Here is a 14,776-nt window from a genome sequence, read left to right as displayed (position 1 = left end):
CTGTGCTCTGAAGCTGGACCTGTATGATCTTGCAGGATGAAAGGCACTCTGGAGATGTAAGCTTATAGTAGCAATTAACAGAAACAAGTTCAGATGCTGTTTCTGCCTACATGCAAATGAAACTCAGTAGAGACTTGAGAGACAGGTTCACATAAGGGATGGCTGACACTGATAGGCAGGTACCACCCATATAATCAGGCAATTAATCATATAGGTAGCTGTGCTACCTCGGCTTTAACCAGTCTCAGAGGTGAAAGGTGCAATCCTGCAGCTCACGGTCAGAGCATAAGGGGACAAGAAAATGCTTGAACTGCCAAGTTCATTACTCTCAAGTAACTGGATGCCTCCAGCATCCTGGAGAGAGTGCGGGAACCTTTCTTCCTGTAGAGCATCGGTTCAAATGCAGATCTTCTTCCAAGGAGTTAGGAGGCATCAATTAACTCCCAGGGATTCGACTATGTGTGTGGGCCAACTGGTGCCACTTGAGATGAGAGCGCATTTCTGCACTGAGTGGTCTCCTCTGCCCAGAGCCACACTGATGGGCACAGCTCACATGAGGACCCTCACAAGGATGCAAACAGCGCAGCAGAAGCCAAGCTGAACTAGTGTTGGCTCAAAATCACCAAAACAGGAGCAAGCTGCACTAGGCAAGCAGGACCTGAGTGGAGCCGAGCTGGATTGCTTCACTCATCCTGCAGCAAATTGATCCCAGCAAATTGGTTTGTCGAGCTTAGCTTTTTAAGTGCTCATTTTTGCCAAGGCCTTTTTTATTTCAGCTTCTGCATGTTCCACAGAGAGATAAAATCCAGAAAAAGAAAAGCCTCACTCCCTCACGGAGGGAAGATGGACTCCACACTGCGCTGCTGCAGCTGCATGGGAGCTTACAGCTTCCAGACCAGCTTCTCCTCCCTGTCTGTCTCCTGGCCGCATTGTCAGGAAGAGAGACTTGGGCATTGGCGAGAATAGACGACCTTGAAGCGAAACACTGAAACTGTGTGTGACTAAGTGGATTTACCACAATCTCCAGCATCAGATAAATCTCCGCCCCTGGCCCCCAGCCCTCCCCTGCTTCCCTTTCCCACGCAGGCTCACCCAGCCTCGCTCCGCCGGCCAGCCCCTGCCCTGCTCTCTGCCATTCACCCTTGGGATTTACCTTCACTGCCACCAGCATTTTGTCGTTGGTGGGGCTGAGGTTGTAACACTCGGCCAAGAACACCTTCCCAAAGGCACCTTCTCCCAGCTCCCTCTTCAAAACGATGTCTCTCCTCTTAATATGCTGGACATCTGTTGGAGAGAAGGGAGGAAGAGGGAGAGGGTTGAGGGAAGAATGAATCAGGGTTAATTCAGGGAATGGAAAACAACTAATTCAATTTTCTAGCAAGCTGCAAAGGATCTGAAATTGCTTTGCAAAAATATCTACAGGGATCTTTTTACCCACTCACAGAACGCAGCCGTCTCTGGGATGGAGCTAGTCTCATGCAAAACATCTGCAAGGAAAGTACTTGAGGTTTATCACATTTTCACTATAAGCTCGCAGCAAGCTTGTCCTCAGGGAGAGGAACCTTTGGGGCAAAATCTGCTACAAAGACCTGAATCTCTTTGGAATGTTCTTGGAAAAAATTCATTTCCTGCGAGGCGTAGCAAAGGTCACATATTTCAAATGCCAGGCCAGGCGAGATTAGAAGGTCCTGTTGAGTTTTGCATTTCAATCGGGATCAGTTTAAACCCAAACTCAGGCAGATTTTTGAGGCTGAACCTTGGCAAGTTAAAGCGTTTCTAAGGGGAGGAGGACCACTGGCCCCTATGCATGCACCTTAGGGCACGAGCAGGAGACAGCTGGACATGCCAAGCACTGCCCCGCAGCAAGACCCTGACCCTGCAGCCATCGCCTACGCAACTGTTCCCTCAGAAACAAGGTCATCCCAGGATAAAGTCACTGGCACAACAGACAAACTCAACCCATTAGTTTCAATGATCCTTTCCACTGACATTTAGGACGGTGAGGACTGACAGAGAATAGCAACCGAAGTTTCAGGAAGAATCAAAAGAGCAATAGCTATTAATTTAACAAAGGTACAGAGGCCTATGAAGATTGGTTTGCTCAGCTAACAGGGTCATTCATAAGGGCTAGATCTACTAGGCACCTCCATGGGTAGATAAGCGACTAGCAGGATCGCCACAAATGATGGGTCAGGATTAAATGCCACTGGTTGCTGGGAGAGCTTGGGGGTCTCCATACTCTTTTGGGGTTGACACTAGGGCACAGCTACCTGCTGCCAAACCTCTAAGCACCTTTCTGGCATCACAGCACCCATACAGCTCCTCTGGCAATACAAAGAGCCTTTTTTTAACGCCTGGAATGAACTGTGGAAGCAGCTAGAGATGCACAGCCACCACAGTATTTTCTGGAGGCACAGTACCCAAAACTTCATCCCTCTAAACTGCCCTTCATTGGAGCTCACTGCCTCCCTTGAGAACTGTGGTAGCACAGACCACCCCCAGCTTCAGCCTGATGGTCGTGGCGGGGCAGTGAAAGCTACACACTCTTCTCCAGTGCTTGGTGAGCAAAAGCTGATGCATTAGAGGTCTCCTCAAGCAGAGGCATTAGATGGGACAACGCCCCCTTTCCACTCCTACCCTGGGGCATTGATAATTTGTCCCTGCATCTGTTTGCTCACAAACTGGACTGCTTTTGAGTCTTTTCCATCTCTTCCATGTGCCACAGGAGCTGTACAGGTATGCACCCCTCAGCTCAGATGCATTTCCCTTGGGTCACTGCAGGTGCAGGAGGTGGAGGTGACTAACACCAGGTTTCAATCTGGCTGCAGGGAAGCATCACTAACAGCGATCATAACCTGTCACCAGCTCCCACCACCCAGGGGCCCGCGCAGGCACCCACATCGACCCAAGGCAGCATATGCCCCACAAGAACATAGGTACCACTTAATGCATCAAAAAGCCAATGGATTGGAAGACTAACAACCTAATGGCTTTCATACAATTAAGCTTTTTAATTAGGAGCTCACAGGCAGGTTTAAGGAGCTGCCACCTCTCGCCCTTTGCTTGTTTGGGAAGATGGATGCTGCGAGATTGCATAAGCAATGGGCCTTGTAATGAATGATGCCTCTATAGAGAATTCCCGTTGACCTTTTCATTAATTGTTCAGTAGACTGAAAACTGTTAGTTACCAATATTAATAATATTAGTAACATTAAGGCACAGGATCGTAGGCACATCCAAAATGACTTTGGTTTTAAATCTGCAGTGACAGCCAGGGAGAACAAATCACATGTGGACTTTGCCTTCTCCACCTGGTTTAGTTGAGTGTTTAAGGAGTACCTTGAGAAATCTGAAATATTATGTGTTGAAATGTTAAGTGATGCACTTGGGTGAGGAAAGTCCTAATCTAAGAAAAGCTCAAATGGCACCAATTTACTTAATAGAGTAGAGGAAAAGGGCTTTTTCCTCTTTCTCTTGGCAAGCATTTCAATAGCACTCATCACTACAGTACCTAGGATTTACTGTATTGACAAACCATGTATTTGCATTCTTGGACTCTTGAATAGCAGCAGTCAAGAAAGCTGCAGGGAAATGATCTTGTATTAAGAGGAGCCCAAGGACACTTTAAAAAACTCAGAATCCCAACAGAAATGTAGCAATTGCAATTGATTGCCCCCTTTGGTGTGAGATAAAGTTAAAAAGGAAACTGTCTCAGAATAACCAGCAATACTATTTGAGATTATTTACACTTCTGATGAGTAAGTGGTAACACCATCAGAACTAAAGGAAACCTCTGTCTCTGAACTCCCCAGGGTCTTGCCCAAAATTTTCAGCTCCCATTTTTTTCTCCCAACAATATCTTAATAAAAGATCAGATGTTTCTGAGTGCCAGCATCAGACTGTGTAATTATGTCTACATTATTAAAATAATACCCCATCTGTCTTCAAGACCAGATTTCTCAGCAAGTTTTTAGGGTCACCTGAGACACATCAGGGAAAATTTATTTAAAGAATTAAAGGAGATATTGTGGCAGACAGAGTTGAACTGAGGGAGGAGCAATCCTTTTGAGGTAGTGGACTCATGTAGCACTGCTGGATGTAAAGTAAACTTGGTTGATTATAAAAAAAAATAGGTTCATAAGGACTAGATCTACCCACATACATAAGCAGTTTAACAGCAACTGGACAATCTTAATGTAGAGTCAGAAAAGTACTTTTGCTGATCACAATTTCTCTCAACCTCGAATGGCCATAAATTTTTCTTCATTGTATTTTAGGCACAAATGGAATAATAAGTGAGTTATAATAAATTGCTTTTTCACATGCTATAGGCTTAAAATACTGCGGTTTACATCAAATTCTACCATTCACAGTGAGATCAGCACTATGATTAATTCTACATTACTATTAAATATGGGCTTTAAACATAAAGCAATGACAAACCGCCCTGGCACTGTGCGAAGGGCTGTGTTATTGTGCTAACCTTGCATCTCTTTGCTTGTCTGTCCTGGCTGTAACTCATGAAGAAGGCCGAGTAGCCATGAAAGATGCTGTGCTGCAAGGGCACCTGGGAGGTTCATCTGCATAAATCTGTTTACCTCCTCCTGGAGAAAGCTGAGCCCTGTCTGATAAACAGCTGGTGTTTATTTGTTTTAGGTAGACAGTGGTGTGCTAATCTGTCTCGGCTGTGTTGCAGTCAGCCCTGCCAACAAGGTGTATGCAAACTGTCTTCCCGTAAGTACCACTCTCTTATTTTTTTCTCCCCCCTGTACCATTAACTTATAAAAACAAGCCAACAAGACAATTCAAAAGAAGAACCTGTACAGGAGCCACAGCAAGACCTGACAAGAAAATAACAAGACTTGACAGCATGATGGGAACTCATTCAAGGCTGTGCTGTTTCTACAGGAAGGATTTGAGCGCACAACACTGAAGTAATTCCAGTTTTAAATGAAACATCTTGCAGTCCTTGTTTTGGGATTATTGTGTTGCTGCATGACACAGAAGAAGAGTTGGGCAGATTCCCCACCTTCCTTCTTGTCCATCAAGATTTAACACACAGAGAACGTGTTTCAAGCTCTTGCCTTAACTCTTGTTCTGAATAACACACAAACCACATCAGAAAACACCCGACCTGCAGCTGGTTGGAAATGCCCCATGACTTCAGTTCAATGACAGTAGCACGTGGGTAAGCTAGAGCATTAACAGGAGGGTAAGTCTGGAACACCGCACTCACCTTTACAAATTGCCTCCAGAGCAGAAAGCTTTTCTTTTCTCGGGAAGAGCCAAGGCAGAAGGGTTGCAGTTTTGGATCTGCGATGGGATCTTACCTAACCTCCCCTGAACCTTTTGCAGGATGGCTGACTTGATCTGTGCTTAAAGTGCACTCAGTCAGAAAAGCGTCTGTCTAAAAACAGCAACTTCTTCCTCCCTGTATTCGCTCCCATGTGTCCCTTAGTCCCTTAGTCATGTCTGTTCCTCTCCTTGGCACAAACATAATCTAGTTTGCTAACCTTGCAAACCCAGCATAGCCATGGGATATAGGGGAAGAAGAAGAGGGAATAAGATTAATTCTGCTTTTCTCATACATCAATCTACCATGATGGGTCACTTCTGCACTGGCCCCTGGGATAGACCCTGGAAAAGCGAGAACTTCTTCGCTTAAATCACTGATTCAATGACTCTTCACCCATCTTTTACACTCATATTGCAGAATCTCTCTTGCTTGTGACAAGGTCAAGGCAAAAAGACCCCGACTCAACCTCCAAATCCCAGGCAGAGCATATAGAGCTGATAACAGACAGTGTGCAATGAAAACACCCTTTTTCTAATAACCACCATATTTCAATCACATGAGCAGAAATCGGGAAGTTGCATGGGTACATTTCACGAATCTAATTTTCCAATTATTATCTCACTTTCAAATCAGTCCTGGGGGATCATATGAAGAAGAGATGGATTCAGTGACATTGCAAATTCTGCATTTCAGATTCCCATCACAGCCAGCATCCCTAAAACCATGGTTTGATAATTCTGTAGAAACCTGGATGCACATGATTGTGTTTGGACACAGATGACTACAGTGGGAGGTAAATGGACAAATCAAACTCCAAACTGAGTAAACCACGAGCAGTGCCAGTACTTAAGTTACAGCAAAATGCAAAACTACTTCTTAAGCTGGATCATTTACACCAGGTTTGAAATTAATTCCTCACATCTCCTCCTTTCAAACTCCTGCACAGCAGTCTGCCTGGTTGCTGTATTTCTAGTGGGTTTCCTGTCCTTGGACTCTTAATTCACAAACAACATGTAGCTCCCTGGTGAAATAAAGCAAAATTATAAAATTTCTCCATTTACTTTTGCCACCCTCTTTATCAGCAGCTTTCTCTTCTAGCCTAGAAAAGACCCATATCAATTTTCTATCAGTTTCTTCTTCTCCTCCACACGTGGCCTTGTTTTCCCCAGAGGTAGGTCCTTTACTGCACCTCTCCATCACCAGCTCCTCCCTCCTTTAGCTTTGTCACGTCATGGCTTTTCTTCTCTCTTTTTCTTCTTCTTTATTTCTTGTACCTCTTGCCGTTCAATCCCTGTTTTAAAACTGAATTCTTTTAGATGTGTTTCTAAGGTATCCTGTGATTTGAGTCTGATCCTGGGCTCTTTGTGGTAATGGCCTTGATTTTCATAAGCTTCTAAAGCCTCATTTGCATCAACAGCACTTTATAAATGATAACAACAATGACATTTTTCAGTAGTGGCTGAGTCATTTGCTGTAACAACTACTTTATGCCAAAGAATTGTCCCTTTTTTCTTTATACCTAAGTTGTCCACAAAAAGATAGCAAAGTTCTCAGTTAGTCAATATGATTCATTCACTTCTTTCTTGACTCACTGCTAAAATAATTCTTATGAATAAACCCTGCATAGCTTCCCTGCTCCATGACAATTAAAATCAAATAAACAAAGCTTACAATTTACACTGGAGATCTTGTCATTAAGACATGTAACTACCAAACAGAGTGCCTTTCATGTCAGGCAGTCAATTGCAACCTGGATGTCAACCAAACGTGTTGATTAGTTACCCGATGTACCTGATCAGAGCAAAGTGTGCAGATCGGGTAGGACCAGATCAAAAAGCCTTGCTGCTGGAGGGCTGATAAGTCATTCTCTCACAGACTTGTCTCATAGTGAGAGAAGGTAATGCATAGGCTTGCTGCACAGAGTCTGAGTCTCCCTCCTGGCCTGGTGCAAATCCATCAAAGACAATGAAGGATATTGATTTCAATCGTGGACTGCTGTGAAGTACACGTAAACAAAGGGAGAATCAGTCCCACATTGTTTAAAAAAATGAAGACATAAACAGGCTGTTTCTTATCTCCGTATGGACTCCAAGTATGTAGCCCTCCACTTCTGGTGGCTTCTCTCCCAGCTCTGACATGAGCCACCTCTGGGAAGAGGTCCATATGCATGCTTTGGCAGCTTGGCGCTGCACCCAGATGCTGATTCTTTCCCAAGTTCCTCTGTTAAGGCACCCTTCAATGACTCAGATTCAAAAGAGTTGTGATTATAAGCACCAAGCAGTTCTGACAGTCCTTTCAAATAGACCCCAAATCATGGAGGTTTATGTAAAGCATATCCGAATCTCTGGGAACTTGGTGGAGCAGGCACAGTCCTTGGCTGAGCTACCTGGGCTCCAACACGTGGGTGCAACAAGGTCCTTCCCACCCCCTTCTTTGAAGGCCCTGTGGACAAGAACACCTCGCTCAGACCTTTCTCTTCACTTTGGGGGCAGTATTTCAATCTTACTAATTCTGCATGACAGCTCTAATAGCCACTTGTGTGTGTCCACACAGCAAAAATGTAGAGAGAGACTTTCTCACATTTTCCATCCATTTCTCCTTTGGCCTTGATGGAAACAACCTGAAATTCAAAGGATGTTCTCCCTTTTACTGTGTTACCCCACTCTTTGCATCACTTTTCTATCTTCAGCAAACCAATATATGTCATTGGCTTCACAGACTCTCTTCAGACTGTTTTTCATCCCTTGTACCTTACCAAGACGTTGGCAATTTTCTTCCAGGTACAGCCCCTGGTGCCTGACTATATACTACATTATCAAACAGTCATGATCATACTCCTTTATAAAGACCTCAAAAGACAACTGTTTTATGTTTCTGCAGTTCTCTGCATTTTCTTACCATTCCCTTCATTCCTTAGGATCAGCCACAAGGCATGAGTGCAGATCCCAGATGTGAAGGAGACATTATTGCCCATCTGACCCAGCAGACCTGGAGCTAATGCAGTACATGCTGCTAAATGGACCTTGGTAAAAAATGGTAGGCCTTGGCACATTTAGCTGGACAATCTGGGCTAAAAAAATTATCTAGGAATACCAATCTGCACCAGGAGCTGACACTCAGTGTAATCAAGCTCAAGAAAACAGGAGAACAGAAGAGCAACCTCTGCAAGCCAAATCTCTGATGCTTTGAAAATACCTTACATCCACCTCTTCCAAGCATACCTCCAGCAATTAGGACATCACCAGCTCCTCTGGCTTCTGCTGTTGCAACAGCAGGTGGAGAGGAAGCCCTGACCCAAAGGGCTGCCTTTCACTCACCAGCTAACTCCAGCCAGCCTCGATCGAGGGAGAGCCGCTTTTCTGCAAAACAGCCCTCAAGCTCCACAGAGTGATTTGATTAGTGGCACGGAACGAATGGATTAGCACCTGCTGAGCTGCCGTAACTTGAGCTGCTGCATCTCCACTGCAGCACCAGTCCCGATATCAACAACCACCAGCAACGGACAGTCTACACGTACAATGTTCTCGGAGCTAAAGGTGAGCCTAAAAGGAGAGTGTGTGTGTGTGTGCATGTGCAAAGGAGCTGACAGAAGGGCAAAGCACAATCACCCCTTAAACCAACAACTCATCCGATGCAAGCCCAAAGCCTGCCAAACTCCCCCACCACATCATGCTAAAAACCATCTGGAAGCAGGTGACGTTACCTGGTGTGATATACCTGCAAAGTTTAAACCCAAACCAAAGCAAACTCTCATTTTCTTCATGAAAAAAATCTGAAAAATAGTAATGTTAGAACATGCTTGGCACCACCCCACAAGCACTTTTTAAGCAAAAGCGTCTGTCACAACTTAAACCTCCTATAAAAACAAAACATTATTTCAAGCTCTTCTCATCCACTTCAGTCCCATAAATCTGAGTACAAACCACCTAGTAATTACAAAGAAAGCAATGTGAAGCATCCCATGGCTACTGGGTGCTGAGTAGTCTCAGCTGGGATGCACAACACTGGAGTCTTGTAGAAGCACAGCCATCCTGGGGAGATCCCAAAGCAGAGCAGCCACAGCAAGAAGGCGGCTCCTACGCATCACCCCCAGCAAATGACTAGAGCAACAAAGAAAGGAAGCCTCCAGCACATCTGGGCCTTGCACAGCATCCACCTCCTCTTTCTGCAGGTTTGCAACGTACTGAAATGACTCGAGCAAGAGCTCATCGTATCAACAGAGCTTCCTTGATCCAAAAAGGTAAATCCCTTCACCTATGCTGTTGTCACTGGTTACAATGTTCTTTAGTACGGAGACCTGGAAGACTTCCCAAAGGAAATCTAATGCTCACAAGGCTCCTTGCAGCCACTGGGGTTGGGGTTTGGGAGTAGGCGCAGCTGTAAGCAGGCTCCCAGTTGCGCCTCGACCCATGTGCTGCAGTAGTATCAGTGCAGAGAGTCTCTGCATCTGCCCAACCTGCTTGTGCCCAAGGCACAGGTCAAGACCCCATCAGGTTAGGACAGACACCCTGGTCCCCCTTGCTGCCATCACCTCTACAAAGTGAGGGTGCAGGTTCACCCCGTGCCCTCCCATGCCTCTGTACGTACCCACTCCCCCTCAGCTGACCCCAGGGGAACACAAAACACTGCTGATGGAACCAAAACCTTATAAACGTTCCAGACAAAGGACTTAAATACCGACCAATGATTCCCATCATCTCCCCCACCCTCTCAAATAATTTCTGGCTGACACTAGGCTGCAAAGCCAAACTGCCTCTCCAGCTTCAGCAGCCTGTCTCCTTAGACATCCAGCACCAACTTCACATCCTGAGGGGACACTTGGGCTCTGCCTTCTGTATACAAGGGTTAACTACACAACTGGTCTCTTCTGAGGAGGAAGGCTAAGCCCACCAGGAGACAGGTAGAGGAGGGACTGGAGCAGGCTGCAGAGGTCCTTGCATTGAGTAAATGCCCAAGAACCCCATGGCAACGTATCATAAAAGGGACCTTACACAAAGCATCATCCTTCACCAAATATACTCCAGCAGCTCTTGGAAACAGGGATCGGGATTCTTGGCAGGGTGAGAGGAAAAGGGAATGAGAGAGGGGAAGGGAATCTTTCTGGTGAACGTGTTTTCTTTCCACCAGCCAGGCCCCTAGGTCCCCTGCTGCCAAAGCACTCAGAATAAAACATTAATTCAATACCACACATTTAATTACACATTATTTGAAAGTGAATTTATTTAACGGAGGAAAATAGTCTTCAGAGAGCATCTGCCTCCCTCAGACTCATGTGTCTGCAGGGAGGGGGCTTGGAGAGCAGATAGGAGGAATAATGGTTTGTTTTACATCAGCAGCTATTGCTGTTCAGTTCATCCCTTCAAAAGGGGAGATTTAAAGAGACAGAGTTGTGTTTTGCAGGAACTTACCAGCTGATTTGATTTTCCAGCTAGTTTTCACTTGATTGGAAAGGGCTGCTGCAGACAGATATCACTTGTCTTTCTTTTTTATTATTTTTCCGAGGGAAGGGAGGGATCGGCGATGGAGGAGGATTGGCTGCCCCTCGAGGGACCATGCAGTAGTCAGATTTCAGGCTTAAGGCTTTAACAACACAGTAATCAGACACTTAACAGCATCCTATTGCCAAGATGGATAATCACAAGAAAGCTGGAAGTGACCAGGTCTCAGAAGCAGCCTCGCAGCTTTGAGACTGTCTCCCACCAGGAACACAGAGGCTTACCTTCTGCCCCTGAGGTCTCAGAGGCTCTTGGCTATCAGCTCCCCCAGCCTGTGAGTTCGCTGCCATGGCTCTGCCTGCTCCAGCGGGGCCAGAAGCCCGGCAGCGCCTGCTTTCAGACAGCGTCGAGGCTCATCTTTCCCCAGTCAAAGCTCCATTGCAGAGAGGTGGGGATGGACTGCAGTACCTGGCACAGGCAGCAGCCCCTCCTTGGCTGCGTGTGAATCATGCTGAGCTGCTGCAAGGCCGGAAAAGAGCTGCTGGATCCTTTGTAGAAAGGAGTTTGCTGTCAGTAAACTCAGCCTGAGCTTTCGCCTTTGCTGTCCCCTGGGATTTGGCATCCCCACAACGTCCCAGCAGGAGGATGTCACTCAGGGCTGGGTTAATTGGCTTATGCCACGACATAAGCCTTTCTCCCAACCCTCATCCCTGCGCTGGGTCTTCCTCCACTCCTTAATTTGGGACCAGCACCAAAAAAACTCCCTCATCTCTGCAATAGCCTTGATTAGACTGCAGTCCCCACCCAGACTGACAAGCAGACATGAAAGCGTGCCATGCCAGGAGCATCACCGCTGCTAGCACCCCGTGATCCCTCCAACAGGCCACAGGACAGCTCATCCCACCTAGTAGTTACCCCCACAGCGGGGTACATCTCTGACCAACAGACAACCCATAGTCAATCTATTGCCCTTTTTGGCCTCACCAGCCAGATCCAGCTGATGCCATGCTGGTGTCAGCAGCCGACCTCACAGCCATGCTGCAGTTTGCTTGCACACACAGGTAGATATTGCAATACTGGGTTCAGGTCACAGTATTAAGCTTTTCCTTGCAATTTTGAGGATTTAGGGGTTTTTGATACTACTGTTTCAATGTTTTTCAGTTTCTGGTTTGAGGAATCTAGCCACAGGTGTATGCTGCTTCTGCCTAGTCAGACTCTGCTGTCATTGTCTTCCTAACAGCTTGTGATCTTAATGTGCCCCCACCATAAATGCTAAAAAATTCCAGATATATTGAATATGTTCTGGGGACTATGTGACTGTTAGAAGGGTGGCATTAAAGAGAGAGGTATGGTTTGGAAGTGGCTTGAGTGCCGAACTGCAGCTGTGGTCCCTGGTGCAGAACCCACTCTGAACAGAGCAAGAACTGGCCCCGAAGTTGGGTGCAAAATGAAGAAGTATTTTTAGAAGAAGCGCAGTTCCCTCCAGATGTGGAAGTGCAAAAAGACTTTCAGAAAAATCTGTTGTAACAGAATTTCTGGACTGACTAAAAGCAGGAAATTTGGTGAGAGGGCCTGGTCTTCTGCATTTTCCAGCAAGAGCTCCAGGCAGGTTGGAAATGCTTCTGATTGTTGCCAGCCTCGCCATCATCACAAAGGAAAAGGACAATTTTGGACAAAACATAGCATCTTCTGGGTTTTTTTCCTTCTCTTTTTCTTCTGGGATCTCTGGGTATCTATGTCTTTTCTTGGTCTGTGCCAGTCATTCTCCCACCAACAACTTCCTTTGGTGGTCATTAAACAAGTGGCTAATGCAGCCAAATTCATGGAACAAGAAAATTCCAGAAGTGAGACCATATGGAGTGAAAACACGAGGTGTTGAAAGACAGATCTCAGGCTCAAGTTATGATTTCATTAGAAAGCGTCTCTCCAGTTTGCCCAATTTCCATCTCTCCCTTTCCTTCCCACCTCCTCTGACTCCCTTTCTCACAGGACCGACACAGGAGGTGCGCTTACGTCTATGCCTTGATGAAGTGTTCCCTTGGACTCATGTTTTCCTAACACCCCAAACGGACCTTGCTCTGTCTTTGTTTCTGTCTGAGGTTTCCTTGGCTTTCTCCCTACTTCTTCTGTCTGCACAACCCCATCCGTTTTTTCATCTTGCCAACTTCCCTTGCAGAAGGAAACCCCTGAAGGAGGAGTAATGTGAGACAGCTCTGCCTGCTGGGCTCTAAAATTACTGTGGTTTGGGTGATTTCGGCGATTGTTATGAGGCAGCAAATTATGCAGAGAGGAATAAAGAGAAGGACGGATCGTACAAAGGAATTAGCTAATCTGATGGGGATAGCAGCTGGTCCTCATTTAGCTCTCCAGGTCTGTGCGTAGCTGGGGTTTCCTGTACTCCTTTGGTCTATGTCTGAGTCACAAGTAGGATGCAGTGATTGTTGGACTGGTGCCTCTGTGATGCTTCACACAAATTGAAATCCACCTTTCCTCTCAGGTCCTCCTCGCTGCTGAAAAATGAGCATGGTAACAGCAGGGCTGCTCTAGGCAAGGGAAAGGATCCACTGGTACCCTGGGTCCATCCTGCAGAAGAGGACTTCTGAAAGGCAGCGGCTCAGCCATGCATTGACTCTGGAGTTGCTCCATGGTGGGATCCGACGCATTTCACAGACACTGGCTGAGCTGAGGCTCCTTCATGCCAACACCACCTTCCTCTCCTTAGCAGAAACAGAGCACTTTGAGGAGCAAGAGGCAAACCAGAAAAAGTTCTGCTTGGGCAAGGCTTTGGAAATCTTGTTAGGACACTGCCCTTCCTTCCCTGATGGTACTGCTTTATCATATCTCCCCCGTGTCCTGCCTTTATTACGATGATAAATGAGAATCCATCTTGGTTTATTGTCTCTGACACTCCCAGCACGGGGAGAACATGGGGTAATAAAACATTACATTTTTGTCCATTTGTCTGTCTGTCATCTTTCAGCGATGTCTCATGCCATTATGAGCCAGATGGTTGCAGTGAATTTTCACAGAAAAACATCAAAAACTTCACTTCATGCAAGGGGGTGGTGGGGGGGGAAATCTTAGTTTTCTCCAGTGGCCAAACATCAGTGTCTGCACCAGGGGAAAAATACCCAGTTAATTCTTCTTAAGGGCCCTGGTGAGACTTGAGAAAACATTCTGCAGTGCTGGTAGCCTCAGAAGACATGATTAATTGCAGATGGTGAAAAGGTGCATGTTCAGCTTTAACCGAACTATGTGTGAGGACTGGATGATTGCTAAGTTGGTATTCAAGACACATGGGGAAGGCAACCTACTAGGATCTTCAGCTATGAAAACAAGATTATATTTATTTATTTTTATATATGTATCATATATGGCTTAACAGCTTAAATTTAAATGTGTATACTGGAGTTTTACAGCAAGAACATACTGCTAGTGGAAAGGACCAAAATGAGCAAGATTGCTGAGAAAGGGGGGAAAGGGAAATAATGTTTTGCAGTTAGCTGAGGATGCAGAGGCATAGAACGGACCTCCCAAAGCTGGCAATAGCAATTTGCAGATGAATATACGTGGGTGATGCCGCAGAGCACGGAGTCGGGTATAACAGCGGAAAGATCTCAGATACGCCATTAGCTGTTTCTCCTCACTAGCCTAGGACAGGTCTCATTTAATCAGAACATGTCTTGAATAAGAGTATATACGTTGCTTCTCTGAATTGTTTTAATTGGAGGGACAGCATCAGACACTGGGATGGTAAGATGGGAAAATCAGAGGCCAGTTTCCACTAATCTAATCCATCAGTCTGCCTGCAAATCCTGTTTCATTATTGCAATCTGAGCTTGGAAAGTGACCCCAAATTTGGCTTGTATTATGAAGGTCACCTTGATGTCTTTTCTTTATCAATCAGAATTTAAATGAAGTCCCTTAGCCTTTTCCCAGGGCAGAGATTTTTCAAGCAGGTAATGGACAAACCTACCCAGATCAATATTGAGTGCAGATGAGCACCCAAAGTTCAAAACTTCGCTCAGCCTTCTTGCGTTTACAC

General features: G+C 45.8%; 1 protein-coding gene across 4 annotated transcripts in view; it reads right to left on the bottom strand.

Annotated features, from left to right (window-relative positions):
- NTRK3 (neurotrophic receptor tyrosine kinase 3) overlaps window positions 1-14,776 on the bottom strand; it is a 215,799-nt gene that overhangs the window by 41,464 nt on the left and 159,559 nt on the right. For all 4 annotated transcript variants that reach the window (XM_059823721.1, XM_059823720.1, XM_059823722.1 and 1 more), the window contains one exon: window positions 1,154-1,284. In XM_059823721.1, the coding sequence (XP_059679704.1) occupies window positions 1,154-1,284 (131 nt within the window). The remainder of the gene's footprint in view (window positions 1-1,153; window positions 1,285-14,776) is intronic.

This window comes from Gavia stellata, chromosome 13 (assembly GCF_030936135.1).
Source record: "Gavia stellata isolate bGavSte3 chromosome 13, bGavSte3.hap2, whole genome shotgun sequence".
In the NCBI taxonomy this organism is placed as follows: domain Eukaryota; kingdom Metazoa; phylum Chordata; class Aves; order Gaviiformes; family Gaviidae; genus Gavia; species Gavia stellata.
The sequence above is the reverse complement of the archived record's forward strand: the minus strand, read 5'-3'. Positions and strand labels throughout refer to the sequence as shown.